Source organism: Chiloscyllium plagiosum, unplaced genomic scaffold (assembly GCF_037043375.1).
Source record: "Chiloscyllium plagiosum isolate Xiang-an unplaced genomic scaffold, Cpla_swu_hap1 HiC_scaffold_10, whole genome shotgun sequence".
Lineage (NCBI taxonomy): Eukaryota > Metazoa > Chordata > Chondrichthyes > Orectolobiformes > Hemiscylliidae > Chiloscyllium > Chiloscyllium plagiosum.
Genome location: NW_028270148.1, coordinates 37,761,814 through 37,781,601, shown reverse-complemented (window position 1 = coordinate 37,781,601; position 19,788 = coordinate 37,761,814). Strand labels below are relative to the sequence as shown.

Genomic DNA, 19,788 nt, shown 5'->3' with positions numbered 1-19,788 from the left:
TTTTATCAGGACCATGCTGGGCAAATCAAGATAACCACTTTCCTTATAGTCTTCAGATCAACTCTCAAGCTGTTATCTTCCTATATTGCACTAGAACTAAAGGAATAGGATCAAGACTAGACCATACGGCTTGTTGAGATTGCTTCGCCAATTAACCCAATCATGGCTGATCTTGGGCTGCAACACCACCTTCCCACTTCCCATACCCTTTGATGCTCTGAGAGACCAAATATCTGTTGCTGGCAGCCTTAATCAATTTGTCAATTCAACATCCACAACCCTCTCCACAGAATCACAGCCCTTTGAATGAAGTAATTTCTCCTCATCTCACTCCTGAATGACGGGCTCCTGATCCTAAGAAAGAGTCTCCGTGTTTTAAATGCCCAAACCAGCAGAAACAAATCTCTCAGTCTACCATATCAAACCTCTTCAGAATAGCACTACAGGGTTGTTCTATTCCCTTGCTTGTTTTTTAGACTTCAGCTTCAGCATTCAAATCTCATACTTCATGAGTGAAACTATTTGAGTTCAGACCTTCCTGTTCTTTTTGACTAAAATTCTCTAGACCTTCCTCTAGTCATAATAAGCATGGGGTAGCAGAAGACACTGTCATAGCGAATATAATAAAGTCTGCAATATCTCGCCGGGGACCTTCCAAGTCATAGATATTTGTTTTTTCAGCAACTCCAGTTAACTGCTTCCTGTCTAGACAAAATTAAAGTGTTGAAAGTTAAAGTATCCAGGGAAGTCTAAAGAAACTTTCGATATTGCTCCATTTACCCAAGATATTAGTTTATTACATGGGATAGCAAGTATATCATGATATACAGATGGTATCATATTGCTAAGGGATACATCATCAGGTTTATTTTTCCAATGCAAAAGATTTATAATTTGGGTGTATTGAAACATGGTTGAGTATGAGTGCTTCCACACTAATTGAAATTAACACAAATGAAGTAGCTGCATAGAAACAAATTCTACAACATTGTTATGAAAGTGAGATTTCTCAGACTTTATCCTTCGCCAGCACAATAACTTCGGCAGGGCAAAGCAGCGTGAGGTTTGTGATGAACATCCATTGAAGTCAGGCAAAAGATTTACTGTGAAGGAAATTATCAAGATCTTTTATTATAAAGTCCCAGTTCTGTAGACAGAACTAATTGGAATTGTAGAACTGGTTCCATGTGAATGATGTTAGGCTCCACATCTAAGGGCTTATGCCCGAAACGTTGATTCTCCTGCTCCTTGGATGCTGCCTGACCTGCTGCGTTTTTCCAGCAACACGTTTTTCAGCTCCACATCTAATGCTGAATTTATGCTACTATTGAAATAAATCTGGGTTTAAATTTAGTGACATCAGTTATGTGTGCTATTGCTTCCTCACAGTCTAATCATCAACATTTCTACTATGCTTACTTCAGTTTAACAGTGGAAACCAACATAACATGAATATAATTAAAACAATGTCTGACCCTGGGATCTATAGATTTGTACTGACAATGATCTTAAAGATTGACTAGAGAAGCAAATCATGTGAATTGCGAAATTCCAGTTCCTCTAAAACCCAGAATATCACACCAGCACTTTCAGTTTACTTGCTTCTTTCATTTAATAAAGTATGTGCTTCCTGAAATCAGGGTGTAATTTTTTCACATGTACATATTGGAAGGTACCTTCCATTGTTTGTATGGCTGTGTATATTTTGTATAATATGCACTGTTTGGGGTTTGCAGTTATTTCACAAAATCCTGGCCCTGTCTAGTTTGATTCATGAGGATATCAGTGCTGCTGTTTACCTATTTTAAGATTAGACTTTCCTGGGGCACTGAAGGAATTGTTTGCTTGTTATTCCACTCAGATCTTGGAATGTGGCATGAGTCATGTGGAGTAAGGATTGTAGACTGCCTGGTACCTCAGCTAAAGACCATTGCCTTCTCAAGAGTTCACATTTCCCCTAGAATTTAAACGTGAAACATTCAAAGTTTGCCCAGAATTGGGCTGAAAATCTATGCAGTCAAACAAAACAAGGTGCACAAACAATTCTCAAATATTCACCTATCTTTCCTGTCTTTTCATATTGACATATGCAGATCAATAAGGCAGCTCACCATCATCTTCTCAAGAGTAACTTAGGCTGGGCAATACATGCTAGCCCAGCCAGAGAGGCCCATATCTCCGAATAAATAAATAAATAAATAAAGAGCCCATGAGTGTTTCACCAAAGTGTTCGTTGGGGAAAGATTGCCTTTTGCCATAGTGGAGGAATGTAGCATTTTGCGTTTGATGGTGATAATTATATTAATTAGTAAGACGGACTCAATCTCCAATAAGAATGTCCAACAATATGGTTCTAGAAATGTAGGAAGGGTGAGCCAGTTATGTTTTCTGTGGTTTTGTAGACAGCTTTTCAGAATTGGTTGTATGTGAGAATATTATCAGAATATGTGCAATAACGTTGGTGTGGCATGGTGGCTCAATGGTTAGCACTGTTGCCTCACAGCACCAGGGACCTGGATTTGATTCCTGCCTCGGGCGATTGTCTGTGTGGCATTTTCACATTCTCCCTGCGTCTGTGTGGGTTTCCTCCCAAAGTCCGAAGTTGTGCAGGTCAGGTGAATTGATCGTGCTAAATTGCCCATAGTGTTAGGTGCATTAGTTAGGGGGAAATGGGTCTGGGTGGGTTACTCTTCAAAGGGTCGGTGTGGACTTGTTGGGCTGAAGGGCCTGTTTCCACACTGTAGGGAATCTAATCTAAAATCCTTCTGGTCACAGTCCAACCAATAACTGTGATTAATTATCTGTCTGTCACCTTTGTAGAAAGTATACTTTTCCTAGGGACATGAATTTCCTAATGAAAGTTCCTACATTCCTATATTTTGAAGAGGAAAGGGCAAAAGAGATTATATCGAAGATATTTAGAATGAAGCATCACAGAAGGCATTAAGATCAAAACAAAATATTGCAGATGCTGGAAACAAAAAAAACTGGAGTGGTTTCTCTCCAGAGATGCTGAGTATTTCCAACATTTTCTGAGACATCCCTTCCCAACATATAATTATCCACTGAGCAAATCTTGGAATATTCTGACTGTCGTTGCCTCAGAAACTGCCTTTCATCCCTCAGGCAAATGAAAAACAAGTCAACTAATGGTTAAAGGTCTGCAGGCCAATTTCTAAAGGAGAACAGACTTGTACCATGCATCTTGCTGAAAACAGATCCGTGAGGCAGTATTTGGGGAGCTTTGTCACATCAGTCAGGCAGTAAGTCACCATTGTATTTAAAAACAACAACTGACTGTGTAATCGGGAGGGGTGTGCAATTCACACCATTCGCTCTGGAAAATGAGAAACAGAAAGAGAACTATTTAACACTACATCATATAATTTCCACAAGCATTTTGACTCAGCATGGTTTTGTATGGGGGAAATTGTGTCTCACTAACTTGATTGAGTTTTCTGAAGAGCTAACAAAGAAGATTAATGAAGGCAGGGCGATAGATGTCTATACAGATTTCAGGAAGGCATTTGACAAGGTTCTGCATGGTAGACTGGTTAGTAGGGTTAGATCATGTACAATCCAGGGAAGCTAGCCAATTAGATACAAAATTAGCTTGAAGTTAGAAGATAGAGGGCGGCAGTAGAGGGTTGTTTTTCAGACCGGAGGCCTGTGACCAGTGGTGTTCCACAATGATTGGTGCTGGGTCCACTGCTTTTCGTCATTTATATAAATGATTTGGATGTGAATATAGGAGAGACAGTACGTAAGTTTGCAAATGACATCAAAATTGATGGTGGAGTGGACAGCGAAGAAGGTTATCTCAGATTACCACAGGACCTTGATCAGATGGGCCTTTGGGCCAAGGATGGATAAATGGAGTTTAGTTGAGGTAAATGTAAGGTGTTGTATTGTGTAAGTCAAACCAGGGCAGGACTTACACAATTAATGGTAGGGCCCTAAGGAGTGTTGTTGAACAAAGAAACCTATGGGTGGGTATGCATGGTTTATTGTCAGTGGAGTTACAGATAGATAGGGTGGTGAAGAAGGCATTTGACATGCTTGCCTTCATTGGTCAGTGCACTGTAGATTCCCTACAGTGTGGAAACAGGTCCTTCAGCCCAACAAGTCCACACCGACCCTTTGAAGAGTAACCCACCCAGACCCATTTCCCCCTAACTAATGCACCTAACACTATGGGCAATTTAGCACGACCAATTCACCTGACCTGCACAACTTCGGACTTTGGGAGGAAACCCACACAGACGCAGGGAGAATGTGAAAACGCCACACAGACAATCGCCCGAGGCAGGAATATAACAGTTAGGATGTCATGTTGCAGCTGTACAGGACATTGGTTAGGTCATTTTTAGAATACTACATTCAATTCTGGTCCCCTGCTATATGAAAGATGTTGTTAAACTTGAAAGGGTTCAGAAAAGATTTACAAGGATGTTGCCAGGAATGGGTGGGTGGGGGGTAGGGTTGGGTTTGAGGTATATGGAGAGACTGAATAGACTGGGGATTTTTTCCCTGGAGCATTGGAGGCTGAAGGTGACCTTATAGAGGTTTATAAAGTCATGAGGAGCATGGATAGGGTGAATTGCTAAGGTCTTTTCCTCTGGGTAGGGAAGGCCAAAACTAGAGGGCATACATTTAAGGTGAGATAGGAAAAGTTTAAAAGAGACCTGAGGAGCAATGTTTTCATACAGAGTGGTGAGAGTATGGAACAAGCTGCCAGAGGAAGTGGATACAATTACAATATTTAAAAGGCATCTGGATGAGTAACGAATAGGAAGGGTTTAGAGGGATATGGCTAAATGCTGGCAAATGGCACTTGATCAGTTTAGGGTAACTGGTCTGCACGGATGAGTTGCCCGGAAGGGTCTGTTTCTGTGTATAATTCTATGACTCTGTGATTCTAATTATAAAGAGTAACTGTGGCACTTGAAGGACCATTTAAAAGACTATTAAGAGGAAAGATTTTGATTCAATCAATGATCAGCTGGTGTGAAATGCCATTAACTTATCATAAATCCAAAATTGCCAGGAAACTGCCAGAACCATTTTTATCATGGAACAATTATTTTGTTCTCATTCATTCAAGAGATGTGAACACTTCTAATAATGACCAGCATTTATTGCCCTTGACAGGGTGCTGATGAGCTGTCTCTGGCACTATTGCAGTCCTTGTGGGTTATGTATACCCACAGTGCTGTTAGGGAGGGAATTCCAGCATCTTGATTCAGTGACAGTAAAGGAAAAGCAATATGTTTCCAAGTCACGCTTATGAATGGCTTGGAGGGGATCATGTAGATGAGGTCGTATTCCTATCTAACTGCTGCCCTGCCCTTTTCGGTGGTAGAGGCCATTGCTTTTAGCAACAATATTAGTCATGATGTGGATTGATGTCAGGATGGTTGAGTGGCCTATGAGGCTTTACCTGCAATAATGGTTGTGGCACCAGAAGGAATATGTTAGAGAGTTGTCAGTACAAGAATGGCCACAGTTAATCAGTGTGCATTGTAAATTTTAGACAATAGACAATAGACAATAGTCAATAGGTGCAGGAGTAGGCCATTCTGCCCTTCGAGCCTGCACCGCCATTCAATATTATCATGGCTGATCATTCCTAATCAGTATCCTGTTCCTGCCTTATCTCCATAATCCTTGATTCCACTATCTTTCAGAGCTCTATTCAACTCCTTCTTAAATGAATCCAGAGAGTGGGCCTCCACTGCCCTCTGGGGCAGAGCATTCCACACAGCCACCACTCTCTGGGTGAAGAAGTTTCTCCTGAGCTCTGTCCTAAATGGTCTACCCCATATTTTTAAGCTGTGTCCTCTGGTTCGGCCCTCACCCATCAGTGGAAATATGTTTCCTACTGCCAGAGTGTCCAATCCTTTCATAATCTTATACGTCTCAATCAGATCCCCTCTCAATCTTCGAAACTCAAGGGTATACAAGCCCAATCGCTTCAGTCTTTCAGTGTAAGGTAATCCTGCCATTCCAGGAATTGACCTCGTGAACCTACGCTGCACTCCCTCAATAGCCAGAATGTCTTTTCTCAAATTTGGAGACCAGAACTGCACACAGTACTCCAGGTGTGGTCTCACCAGGGCCCTGTCCAGCTGTAGAAGCACCTCTTTGCTTCTATACTCAATTCCTCTTGTTATGAAGGCCAGCATGCTATTAGCCTTCTTCACTACCTGCTGTACCTGCATGCTTGCCTTCATTGACTGGTGTACAAGAACACCCAGATCTCTCCGTACTGCCCCTTTACATAAATTGATTCCATTGAGGTAGTAGTCTGCCTTCCTGTTCTTGCTACCAAAGTGGATAACCATACATTTATCCACATTAAACTGCATCTGCCATGCATCTGCCCACTCACCTAACTTGTCCAGGTCACCCTGTAATCTCCTAACATCCTCATCACTTTTCATCCTGCCACCCAGCTTTGTATCATCAGCAAATTTGCTAATGTTATTGCTGATACCATCTTCTATATCATTAACATATATTGTAAAAAGCTGTGGTCCCAGCATGGACCCCTGCAGTACCCCACTGGTCACTGCCTGCCATTCCGAAATGGAGCCGTTTATCACTACCCTTTGTTTCCTGTCAGCCAACCAATTTTCAATCCAATCTAGTACTTTGCCCCCAATACCATGCACCCTAATTTTACTCACTAACCTCCTGTGTGGGACTTTATCAAAAGCTTTCTGAAAGTCCAGGTACACTACATCTACTGGATTTCCCTAGTCCAACTTCATAGTTACATCCTCAAAAAATTCAAGAAGGTTAGTCAAGCATGATTTCCCCTTCATAAATCCATGCTGACTCTGTCCTATCCTGTTACTACTATCCAGGTGTGCAGTAATTTCATCCTTTATAATAGACTCCAGCATCTTTCCCACCACTGAGATCAGACTAACTGGTCTATAATTTCCTGCTTTCTCTCGCCCACCTTTCTTAAAAAGTGATATAACATTAGCCACCCTCCAATCCTCAGGAACTGACCCCGAATCTATTGAACTCTGGAAAATAATCACCAATGCATCCACGATTTCCCGAGCCACCTCCTTCAGGACCCTGGGATGCAGACCATCAGGCCCCGGAGACTTATCAACCTTCAGACCTAACAGTCTCTCCAACACCAAATCCTGGCAAATATAAATTCCCTTAAGTTCAGGTCCTTCAGCCACTGTTACCTCAGGGAGATTGCTTGTGTCTTCCCAAGTGAACACAGATCTGAAGTACCCATTTAATTCCTCTGCCATTTCTTTGTTCCTAGTAATATATTCCCCTGTTTCTGTCTTCAAGGGCCCAATATTTGTCCTAACCATTTTTTTGCCTTGCACATACCTAAAAAAGCTTTTACTATCCTCCTTAATATTCTTGGCCAGTTTACCTTCGTACCTCATTTTTGATTTAGAGGGTAAGAAATTCAACAGAGCCCAGTATATAACTTGGCAAAAGTTTCCAGTACCATTGTAGTTAGCCGTATTCTATATAATGCCATCATAACAGGAGAAAGGCTTGCTGTTTCTCAAAATAAAGATGATAATCATGAAGATGGTGGAATCAGTTCCCTTTGCAAAGAATGAAGAGATTACTTACAGGGTAGAAACAGGCCCTTCGGCCCAACAAATCTACGCTGACCCGCCACCCATCCCCTACACCTAATACAACACAGGCAATTTCGCATGGCCAATTCATCTAACCTGCACATTTTTGTACTGTGGGAGGAAACCAGAGCCAAACCACGCAGACACGGGGAGAATGTGCAAACTCCACACAGTCAGTCACCTAGGCAGGAATTGAACCCATGTCTCTGGAACTGTGAGGCAGCAGTGCTAACCACTGTGCCACCGTGCCACCATGCAGCTCACAATAGGGAAGAGATGATGTAGTCAGGGCTACCAAGGAATGAAGACTCAACTCATAGCCAGTGTTCAGCATGAATACAAGATGACTTTCCAAATAAAATTGATATACACCTGCCTGTTTGCACCCATACCTTACAATGTCCCTTTCAAAAAAATTAAGACAATTACCTTCATAAGAGATTACATTTCCCAGCTATAAGTCCTGAAAATTCGAAGTGCACATTGAATTGAATGCAAAGTTCCATCTAGTCGATCAATGTACATAAAACAAGATTGCCCAAAGGTTGCTCAAGTATTTAACAACCCTTCCTATACTTCTCGGCACCTTTGCTATCTTCATTGCAAAAATGTTTAATTTACCCTCTCTAAGGAGTGATTCCTGAGAGAGATGACACAGTGAGGTTCTGGGATGATTTCTCAGGAGCCTTAGATATCAGAAGTGGCCTTCATTTCAAGGAGGCACCTGTCCCAAAAGAACCAGTTTTCAGTAACCTTTCACTTCTAGAGGTTAGTCATATACACAAAGGGATTCCATAATGGGTGTCAGTGCCCGCATCAAAATAGATAAGGGATGTTGGTGTCATTTATAAGTCAAAGACATGTTATTAAGTGTGTATTTTTTCCTGAATACATCAAAGATCTTGAGCCAAATTGGCTTTCTCATCAAAGATATAGAAGATAACAGTTGATTACTATTAAGTAACAGTTTCTGTATTTTTATGCATAGCAATGAAGGAAGCAACAATTGTTAAAAATCAAAACATGCTTTTATGACAATTCTCAATGTCTTCCTCAATGCTGCTGATTGTGAAAATCCCACCCATCTCTGCATCCAACACATCATCCTTAAACACTTCCACCAACTCCAACTAGACCCCACCACCAAGAACATCTTCCCCTTCCCACCCCTCTGTCTTCTGCAAAGACAGTTCCCTTTGACAGTCCTTGGTTTGTGCCACTCTCCCCACCAGCACCCCACACCCCCAGGTACCTTCCCCTGCAACCAGAAAAGATGCCAAACCTGACAGTACACCCTTCTGCCCCCACCCACCCCCAATCTCCATCCAGGGCCCAAACAGTCCTTCCAGGTGAGACAGAATTCACCTGCCTCTTCTCCAACCTAGTTTACTGAATCAGGTGCTCTCGAAGTGGTCTTCTCTACATTGGTAGGAACAAACGTAAACTTAGGCAATCGTTCACCAAGTATCTCAGCCAGGCCCCCAGACTTCCCCGTCACCGCCCATTTTAATTCCCCATCCCACTCCCTTTCCAGTATGACTATCCTTAGCCTCCTCCATTGCCACAATGAACCAAACCACAAATTGGAGGAACAATACCTCATCTTCTGCCTGGGCAGCCTACAGCCCAGAGGACTGTCCTGAGTGCTCCACATTGAGTGCTCCAATTTCAAATAACCTCCCTTCCCATTCCCTGATTTCCTTCCCAGCGCCTTCCCAGTGCCTTCCCCTCCCCCTCCCTGCCACCTACTGGATTCATTCCTCCCATTGACCAACCAGGTCATACGCTCTGCCTGGTTTCACCTATCCCCACTTCACAACCTTTCCCTCTCCACCCCCTTTATCTGCAGCTCCCCCTACACTCACCCCTACACTACTGCAGAAGGGTTACACCCGAACCATCGACTTCTCCACCTCCTGATGCTGCCTGGCTTGCTGTGTTCTTCCAGCCTCCTGACTGTCTACGATGGTGAAAATGTAGCAGGATTGTAAACTATGAGGGTAGTATCAGGCTGCAACAGGAAGTGGAATGGCTAGACATATAAAAGATGAAATTTGATGAAGAGTCACATTTTGGTAGATTGGACGAGTACAAGCAATGCAAAATAAGTGATACAATTCTAAAGAGAATAAGGAACAAAGAGACCTGACAGTGTATGAAAGTCATCATTTGAAGGTATCATATTTAACATTGATTCAGTTTAAAGTCAATATGTTAAGGGTCCTGTAATCTCGTAGAATGTCACAAGATCATTTTAACATTATTTCCCACCATGACTGTGGCCAGTCCCATTGACCAACCCTCTGACTTGCATTCCACATAACCAATTTCAAAACTGGACCCAGCATTCCCAGCTACTGTATTCAATTCTATAGTTGTTGAGTTACAGTATTAATCAAGACTTTCAAGTTGGCATGTCTGCACTTTCTTATGAGAAAGTGGAGGCAAATGAGTAGATTGCAATGCAGCATTTTACAACAGCATTGTTGCAGCTTCCACCTTGTGATTGGTGTTCTCCAAGTGTCCTCCCCACGTCATCCTAAATGTTGATTTAGTGTAGCATGGAGGAAGCCACCATTTCATTGATGTACAATGAGCTCAAAAATAGAGATAGCTGCTGCTACTCCTCCGTAATAAATGATGGATAGTTTAACTTCTATAGGTAGCTTCATAAGTGGACAAATTACTTTAAACAGGAAAATCGTTTGAGCAACCTGAGTCCAGAAACAAAATAATAAATGGAGAACAACCCTTGTACTTCTGCAGCATTTGGACTCGCACAGTTCTGGAAATCTTTTTAAAGGAATGGAGGTGTTGAGGTAGGAAAAGCACTTTGTAATTCGGCTCAGGTTTTGTCTTGGAGCTCAGGTTCATGATTATATTTCTCATATAATTTTTATTTTTTATTTTTAAAATGTTTATTTGTACATTGTTCAGGTTTACATTGTTACATAAAATAATGTGAAATATATCCATGTGCAGGGAATAATGCTTTAGCTTTTCTCTGAGAAGGAAGTCCCTACAGAATCTAAGGAAAATTGCATCGTCCCAGTCCCCATTAGAGAGAGACGGCTGTTGGTGAATTTAACCTGAGGGTGACTATGCCTCTGGCAAGGGGAAAGGTTGAGAGGATGGGACCTTTACAGTAACCTCAGTTAGTGCAGGAATTTAACCTGAGTCATTGGCATCACTGTGAACTATAAACCAGCTAACCAAGTTGACTCAACCTCCTTCTAACCCGTACTTCATTTAAAGTTTTTCCACTTAAATTCATAATTTTCAGGAACACAGCCACAACTTTAAGTGAAAGCTTACTGTACATACATCTTTTAAGATAGTGGGATTGAGGGGATCTAAGATGGCGGCGATCTGAGAAGATCACACTGCAGAGCTTCTCATCGCATGGGGAGCAGGACGGTCCTTTAACCTGCCCAACCTAGGTCATCAGGATTTCTTGGGGCGTTGGAAAGATTGTGGAGCCCCAAGAAACATTTAAAAATTGACTTACCTGTATTTTCAGCTGTCCAGAAATGCCTAAAAAGGGAGGAGGAGCATCCGAGACCAGGCCTGCAGCTCAGCCTACAGCAGCCTCGGAGCCGATTACTCTCTAGGACCTGGTGAACCAGCTCTCAAAATCTCACGAGATGTTGGGGAAACAGATTGAAGAGAAGCTGGCTCCAGTCTCTGTCATGCAGCAGAAGCATGAGCAGCAGCTGGGAGACCTGGAGAAGAGGACGGATGAGGTGAGGCACAGGGTCACAGTGGTGGAAGCTGATGCCAGTTCATTCAAGCATGAGATCCAAGTCCTGAAGACGCAGGTTCGTAATTTGCGTTACCAATTGGATGATCTTGAAAACAGGGGCAGGAGAAAAAACATTCGGATTATCGATCTGCCTGAGGGTAAGGAAAGTGAGCGGCCTGTGGAAGTTATTGAAGATTTGCTTCCGAAATTCCTTGACTTGGAGACTGGCATGAGAGGATTGAAGATAGAGAGGGCTCACCGGGTCGCAGCACGGGGGTTGGATCTGGGTCAACGCCCTTGTCCTTTCCTGGTGCGGTTCCATCATTACTGGGATAAGGAGAGAGTCATGGAGGCTTCCAGACTCCAGGGGAAGAATCCAAAGGCCCTAATTTATGAGGGGTCTAAGATCATGTGTTTTCAGGACTTTTCAGTGGCGGTGATCCAGAAACGAAAATCGTATGATGGTGTCAAGAGAAGACTGAAGGAGCTCGGGATTCAGTACTCCCTGAGATATCCGGCAGTGCTTCGGATCACCTTAGATGGATCCATGCATCTCTTTGACACATCAGAGAAGGCAAGAGAGTTTGTGGACAAACTAACCTAATTTAAACAATTGTAGTATGTTTAAATAGTGTTGCTTGGGTATGCGTTTATCATTCTGTAAAAGAAATGGAGGAAATCCAGTTGGAGCTTTGTTTTTCCCCCTTTTTTTGCCTCTATTGATAATAATTTGGTTCAAACTATGTCTGGCGGTGGTTAAGATGTACATTTTAAATTTCTAAGTTAGGACATACCAAAGGATGGGTGGTGTATTTATTTCCCCTTTTTTTAATCAAAGAATGTTTTTTTATTCATATTGATATTCTATGGGGTGTTTATTCTTTTTAGCTTGTGCTTGCGATGCGGCTCTAGCTGGGAGAAGTGAAGGTGGTTGAGATGGTTAGATGCCTATCTATGGGCAGTTTGGGACGGGTTGTTGCCCCCTCCGGGCAGGAGGTGAGTTCCCCTACTCAGCGCTATTGGTGCTTTTTATGTTGGTTTGTTTTCTGTTTTTTTTCGGTTTTTTATTTTTAATAATTTTGTATGTTTGTTAAATGTAATGGTTTTAGTTTATGTAGTTTTTATATTTGGTGGACCATGCGACACTAAGGCTCAGCAATTTGTGGTTCGGGTTCCTCTTCTCTGGAATTTAAATATAATTGCAGAAGATTATGGCTAATGATTTGATTAAATGGTGTACCTGGAATATCAAGGGAAGTCACTCACCAATTAAGAGGAAGAAGGTACCCTTGAGTCTTAGAAAGGAGAAGGTGGATATTGCTTTGTTACAGGATTCACATTTAGATGACAAGGAGCATCTGAAATTACAGCAGAATGGCTTTGACCGAGTTTATTTTTCATCATTTAATACCAGAAGTAGGGGAGTGCTATATTGGTAAGGAAAAATCTCTCATTTAAATTGTTGGAATGTGTTAAAGACACATAGTGGAGGTTTGTAATTCTTAAAGCCTTGATAAATGGGGAAGAATATGGTATTTTAAATGTTTATTGTCCCCCAGCTCATCCTCTTAAATTCTTGGTAGATGCTTTTTCTAAATTGATAAGTCTCAAATCTCGGCACATCATTATAGGGGGAGATTTTAACTGCCTCATGGATCCCACAGTAGACAGGTTGCCTAAAGGTCCCTCGATACCCTCTGCACAAACTAAACAGTTATTGGGTTTGTGTGGGGAATTAGGATTGGTGGACATCTGGAAGTGTCTCCACCCTACAGGTAGGGATTTCACGTTTTTCTCCAATCCGCATAGATGTCACACGAGGATTGATTTTTTTTTCTGACCCCTGCGGTGACCCTGGTTCTGGTGGCATCCTGTACGATTGGTAATATTGCCATCTCTGATCATGCTCCAATGTACCTCATGGTTAAGATTAAGGATGTTACAGAGGATTCAAGGTACTGGCGAATGGACCCCTTTATTCTCATGGACAGCAAGTTTGTGGAGTATTTCTCTAGGGAATTTCGGGCATTCCTAGGCATCAACATAGGCTCAGTTGATAGCTCATCTGTTCTCTGGGAAACTGCCAAAGCTTATGCCAGGGGGTTAGTTATTTCATATTCCACCAATAGGAAACAGCAGAAGGATGAGCAGCAACATCTCCTTGAAGCACGGTTGAAGTCAGCCGAGAAGGCCTATTTTGACAGACCCTCGTTGGTCAAACTACAGAGGATTACGGCACTGCGGTCTGCTCTAAATTCCGTGCTCACGCAGAAGGCAAAGAAGGAGCTGGCTTTTGCAAAGCAAAGGTTATATGAGCATGGTGACAAGCCAGGCAAATACTTTGCATACCTTGCCAGAAAGAGAAGTGCCCCACAAACCATTACAGCGATTAGGGAAGGGTCTGGGAACCTAACATGTGATTCTAAAAAGATTAATGTGGCATTCCAGAGACTCTACTCTAAATTATATCAAACTGAGAATTGTGAGGAGGGGCAGGCCAAAATGGAATCCTTTTTTAGAGATCTGAAGCTCCCGGGTGTGACTCCCCAACAACAGTCCTTTCTCAATGCCCCATTATCAGAGCAAGAAGTGCAGGAAGCTGTGAGGCAGCTTCAGAGTGGAAAGGCGCCCGGTCCTGATGGACTTCCCAGTGAATTCTTCAGGAATTTATAAGTATACTGTCAGGCCTGATGCTGAATATGTTTAATGATTCAGACAGTCATGTTTGTCTCCACCATCTCTGAGAGAGGCCAATATTTCACTTATCCTTAAAAAAGGGAAGACTGTGCTTCATACAGGCCCATCTCGCTCTTAAATGTGGACTTTAAGATCCTCTGTAAGGCTCTCGCGTTAAGGCTGGAGACTGTGTTATCCTCTATTATTAAAGAGGATCAGACGGGTTTCATAAAGGGTCGCAGATCCTCCAATAACGTTAGGAGGCTGCTTAACGTAATTCAAGCATGCCAACAGCAGTCAGTACAGGGATTGGTGATTTCTTTAGATGCAGAGAAGGCATTTGACCGAGCTGAGTGGCCGTACCTTTTCTATACTCTAGACCGGTTTGGTCTGGGTGAAGTTTACATAAGATGGGTAAAGGTTCTCTACAGTGTACCTCTCGCTGCGGTCATCACCAACGGGGTACGATCAAGCAATTTTAGTATTTCTAGGGGCAGCCGGCAGGGCTGTCCCGTTTCACCATTACTTTTTACGTTGGTGATTGAACCGTTGGCAGAGGCCATTCGTGGGGATCTCAATATATCAGCTCCAGAATTGGGGTCAAAATTACATAAGATCTCGCTGTATGCAGATGATGTTCTAATTTTCTTGACAAATCCAGCAGTTTCAGTGCCTTGCCTGATACAATGCATTCACGCGTTTGGCGCTTTTTCAGAGTATAAGATTAATTTTGCTAAATCAGAGACTCTGCCTATGGGTGGTCTTACGAAAGAGTTGGCTCTTGAGAGTTGACTACAGATTCCCATTTAGGTGATCACAGGGGGGTTGTGTATTTGGGCATATTCATTACTCCAGTTCTGGATTGGCTGTCCAAAGCCAATTTTACTCAATTATTTGAAAAAATTAAACAAGATCTTCAAAGATGGGAGGCACTTCCAGTCTCATGGTTGGGTCGGATAGCGCTTATTAAGATGAATATTCTCCCTAGTTTGCTATACCCTATACGGATGCTCCCCCTGATTTTCAATAAACAAACACTCAGGAGACTGAACGGTTGGTTCAGCTTCTTTATCTGGCACCATAACGACCCCATATTAAATTAGCCAAACTGCAGTTGCCTCACAGATTGGGGGGAGAAGACCTCCCGGACATTAAAAATTACTAATTAAGCTCGCTTTTGACCTACGTGAGTGATCGGGTTTGTGGAGACCCTCTTTCAATATGGCTAGATATCGAAGTCGCCCAGGCAAGGTGCCCCCTTACCAGTTTGCTGTTTTTGGACAAGGTGAGGACAGTTAGGGAATATTACCACAAACCAATAGTCACCAATACTGTTAAAGCATGAAGGGCAATTCGGCAGAGGGAAGGTAATATTGGGAAAACATATTTGTTTACACCTTTAGTAGGTATGCCGGGTTTTCAACCGGGTATGTTAGATTCAGGATTTAAACGTTCGGCAGCTAGGGGTATATCTTGCATGGATAATTTATTTGAGGGAGATGTAATGATGTCCTTCGATCAGTTAGTATGGAAGTACGAGTTACCTAATAGAGACCTCTTTCGTTTTTTTCAAGTTAAGGATTTTATTTTAAAAATTCCACACTTTTGACTGATCCCTACGAATCTGACATAGAAAGAGGGGTACTAAGGGCTAAGAGTACACTCTCTGTCAGTACTCTATATCACCAATTGGGGGGTGCCACCTCAGATGAGTCTGATCGACTCTGCAAGATGTGGGAAAGAGAGCTGGGTGTTGAAGTTTCTTCAGAGGCATGGGAGGATATTTGGGAGAATGCGAGGAAGATATCAATTTGCAATAGGACTCATGCTTTACAGTTGAAGATTCTCCACAGGGTTCACTTAGCCCCAGACCGTTTGTCAAAATTTAAACCAAGGGTATCTTCAGCATGCCCCAAGTGCAAGGTCTGTAGGGTACTCTTACCCATTGTCTTTGGTCTTGTTACAGGCTTCAAACATATTGGAGCACTGTGGTGGGTGCAATGGAGAGGATTTTAGGTGTAGGGTTGGAGAAGGACCCTATTTCTCTCCTTTTGGGCCTACCCATTGTATTTCCTGCAGACGTGCTTAAGAAAAAACTTTTTAATATTGTTACGTTCTGTGCAAGGAAGAATATCTTGCTTGGTTGGATATCAGAAAACCCCCCCCCAGGCCTGTCGGGTTGGTGGAAGATTGTTATGGAGCATATTCCCCTGGATTTTCTCACAAATATGGTACACCACAAAACTGAGAATTTGTACAAGACATGGCAACCCTTTTTGAAATACCTGGACACAGATTTATCTGCCACACTAACAAGGGCTTTTATATAGCTGCAACGATTGTGTTTCATGAGTCCAATATCCAGGGAGGAGGAACTGTGAATGTATGAGTGTTTTGTTTGGCTGGGCTGAGTTATTACTATTTATTTGTTTGTTGTTAGGTATTTATTTAGTTAGTTAAATAGCTCGTTTAGGTTTTTTAAAAAGTTTATACTTCTCTATATATATTTATACATTCGTATAGGAGGGTGGGTTGGGGAATTTTTTTATTATTTGGGTTTAGTTTTGTACTATTTTTGTACTGTTTTAAATTGCATTGTTTTATATTTGTTGTAATATTTAAAAATCTATTTTTTCTTAATAAAAATATATTATATAAAAAAGATGGTGGGATTTATACAGAAAGATATGAAGGTTTTTAAGAGGGTTCAAAAATTATTTACAAGAATGGCTTGTGGGATGAGGGATTTCAATCTTGTGAAAGACTGGAGAAGGTTGTGCTTCCTCCTTACTGAGCAAAAGGTTGTCAGATCTGATAGATGTGTTCAAGGTATGTGGGATATATGTGTATGAACTTACAAACATATGAAACAAGAAGGAGACTATTGGGCCCCTTGACCCTTTTCTGCCACTCAACAAGATCATGATTGAGCTACCTAAGTTTCAAATTCCACATTCCCATCTATCCCAAATAACTCTTGATTTCTTCTTGCCTAACAAGAAGCTATCCTCTCTGTTCTAAAAATATTCAATCATCTCACCTCCACCGTCTTCTGAGGCAGAGAGTTCCAATGTTGTGGAACCCTTAGAGAGAGAAAAATATATCTCTGTCCTGAAAGCGAAACCTCTAAATTTGAAACCGCGCCCTCTATAATTCTGGACTCCACTACAAGAGGAAACATGCTTACCACATTCACAGTTGACTTCAATCAAATCACCCCTCACTCCTCGAAAATCCTCAGTAAACAAACGCAGTCTATCAAATCTATCCTCAGAGACAACCCAGTGAATTTCTTTTGAACCACTACAATGGGTTTACTTCCTTATATGTGGAGACCAAAACTGCACACAGTATTCAAGGTGTGGTCACATAAATGTCTTGTATATTTTAATGTTCAATTTATCTCAGAAAATTTGGGTTCATGAGGAGAGCATCCCATTGGCCTTCTTGTTTTCATGCTGTACACCACAATAACTAAATCCTTTTGCATCTTGAGATTCAGCAGTCATTCTTCTTTTAAGTTATACTCCTGTCAAAGTGAAGAGCTTCATACTTTCTCATGTTACACTCCATCTGTCAGATTTTTGCCCATTCATTCTACCTATCCATATCCACCTGCAAATTCCTTATGTCTTCTCCAAAACATAAGCTACAGTTTCTAGATTGGAAAAACTAAGAAGGGCAACATGAGGAAAATTATTTTAACACTGAGTGTTTAGGGTTTGGAATGTGTGGTGGAGGTAGATTCAAGCACAGCCTTCAAAAAAGGATTGGAGAACCTCCTGAAGAGAAAATATTTGTATGGCTATACAGACCATGTGGGAATGAGGTTAGCTGAATCAATTTTGCAGATTATCAACAGACTAGACAGGCCAATGGTCTTCTTTGTGCTGTAACCATTCCATAATCCCATGATTGTATTACAATTAGATTTCATTAACAAGGGACAGCAAATCGTGTAATCACTTTAAGTTTCAGGTTCTGAAGAACAGTTATATTGGACTCGAAGTGTTAACCCTGTTTCTCTCTCCATTGATGCTGCTAGCATCTCTCCAGCAGTTTCTACTCAGATCTATATCCACGGTATTTTGCTTTTATAAAAAGAGAGACATGTTGCTGAAGCTTCTCATATTTCACTCATCAGGACAACTGCAAGAATCCCAAATTTCATACAATCACCATAATTTATGCTCCAAGTGCTGATTACTTGATAAGTCAATTCTTGATGTTCATGGAATTGCCATTTTATGTTATACTCTTGTGTTAGTTGACCTAGTGTGATTCAATATTGAGCAGAGTTTCAAGAATTCATGAATCATTAAGCAAAAACAGGAACTAAAATGTACAATAACCTTTCATGTCAAATTGTGGAAGTTAAAATTCTGGAATCAGTTGCAGCAGACTAATATGTCAAACTGCATTTTCAGCAATATCCTTCCCTCTTTGAGAATTGCAGTAGCATTTATGAACTTTGCCAAAAATAATAAAAGATCAAATTTCTGTCTCTTTGATAAACATTATAAATCAAAAACATGTTGAAATCCAACCATAACCTGTAATTTACATAGTAAAAATAAGGCAATGTTATCAGTTTAAAACATATAAAGTGACAGGTTATTAAAAATCGCTAAGTAAAGCTTCTGAGAATTGAAATTTCAAGAACACTGATAGACAAGACGTCCTTGTGTTATTGATAGATCTTTAAAATATGTGGCTGCTTCACAAAGTCAGCTTAATGACTCCGTGAGTGTATGTATATTTTACAACTGGCTTCACAAAAATCTCACAATAGATAATCATTTTGTTGAAATGTAATGTTGGGCTCTTTTGTCTTTTTTTAATTCTAGATTATGCCAAGACAGTTCCTCCATATCGCTTCTACTTTTGGGACAGCAAAAGATAAAACATCAGTAATTTTCACAGTGGTTCTCCTGAGACCCTGGCGTAAATTCAATGGCAGGGCGGTGGAGATCCAGGGAAATTACATAACCATGATTTATGCTCTTTTCATTGGATTTCCGTTGACCCTTTGCTGAAATTATAGTGGAAGGTGGAGGAATAGAAATTCCACTTCAAAATAAAATTTCATTCCTTTCAACTGTTTCCAGTTTTCTGCTATGTCTTTCCCTCCCTTTGTCCTCTTATGAAATACTGACCCAGATATTCCAATCAGAGTCAGAAACCTAATTTCCATCTCTAATCAGATTAATGCTTAGCCACTTAACCTAAGTTGCAAGGGATTCCTGGAGAGGGGCTTCTAAAGATCGTGAGACCGTAAGATGTAGGAGCAGAAGTAGGCCATTTGGCCCATTGAGTCTGCTCAACCATTCAGTGAGATCACATGGCTGATGTGATCGTCATCAATCCATTCTCCTGCTTTCTCCACATCACCCTTAATTCCCTTCCTGATTAAAAATCACAACCTTAAATATACTTCACAACCCAGCCTCTATAGTCTTCTGTGGCACAGATTTGCTAACCTCTCTGAAAGATGACATTTCACCTCATCTCTATCTTAAATGGGTGAGCACTTACTCCAAGATCATGCCCTCTGGTCCCAAATTCTCCCACTGGACAAAACAAACTCTTAGCATCTACCTTGTCAAAGACTCCTATGAATCTTTTATGTTTTAATAAGGTCATCTCTCATTCCTCTAAACTGCAATGTCTACAGATTCAATCTCTTCTCATAAGAAAATCTCTCCATACCTGAAATCTACCAGAGTACCTTCTCTGGACATT

The 19,788-nt window shown here is 41.4% G+C and overlaps 1 protein-coding gene across 1 annotated transcript in view; it reads left to right on the top strand.

Annotated features, from left to right (window-relative positions):
* Positions 1-19,144, top strand: part of pigf (phosphatidylinositol glycan anchor biosynthesis, class F) — a 119,837-nt gene extending 100,693 nt beyond the window's left edge. Inside the window, exon 5 of the mRNA XM_043695663.2 lies at positions 18,894-19,144. Within this exon, the coding sequence (XP_043551598.2) occupies positions 18,894-19,082 (189 nt within the window). The 3' untranslated portion in view covers positions 19,083-19,144. The remainder of the gene's footprint in view (positions 1-18,893) is intronic.
* The last annotated feature ends 644 nt before the right edge of the window (positions 19,145-19,788 follow it).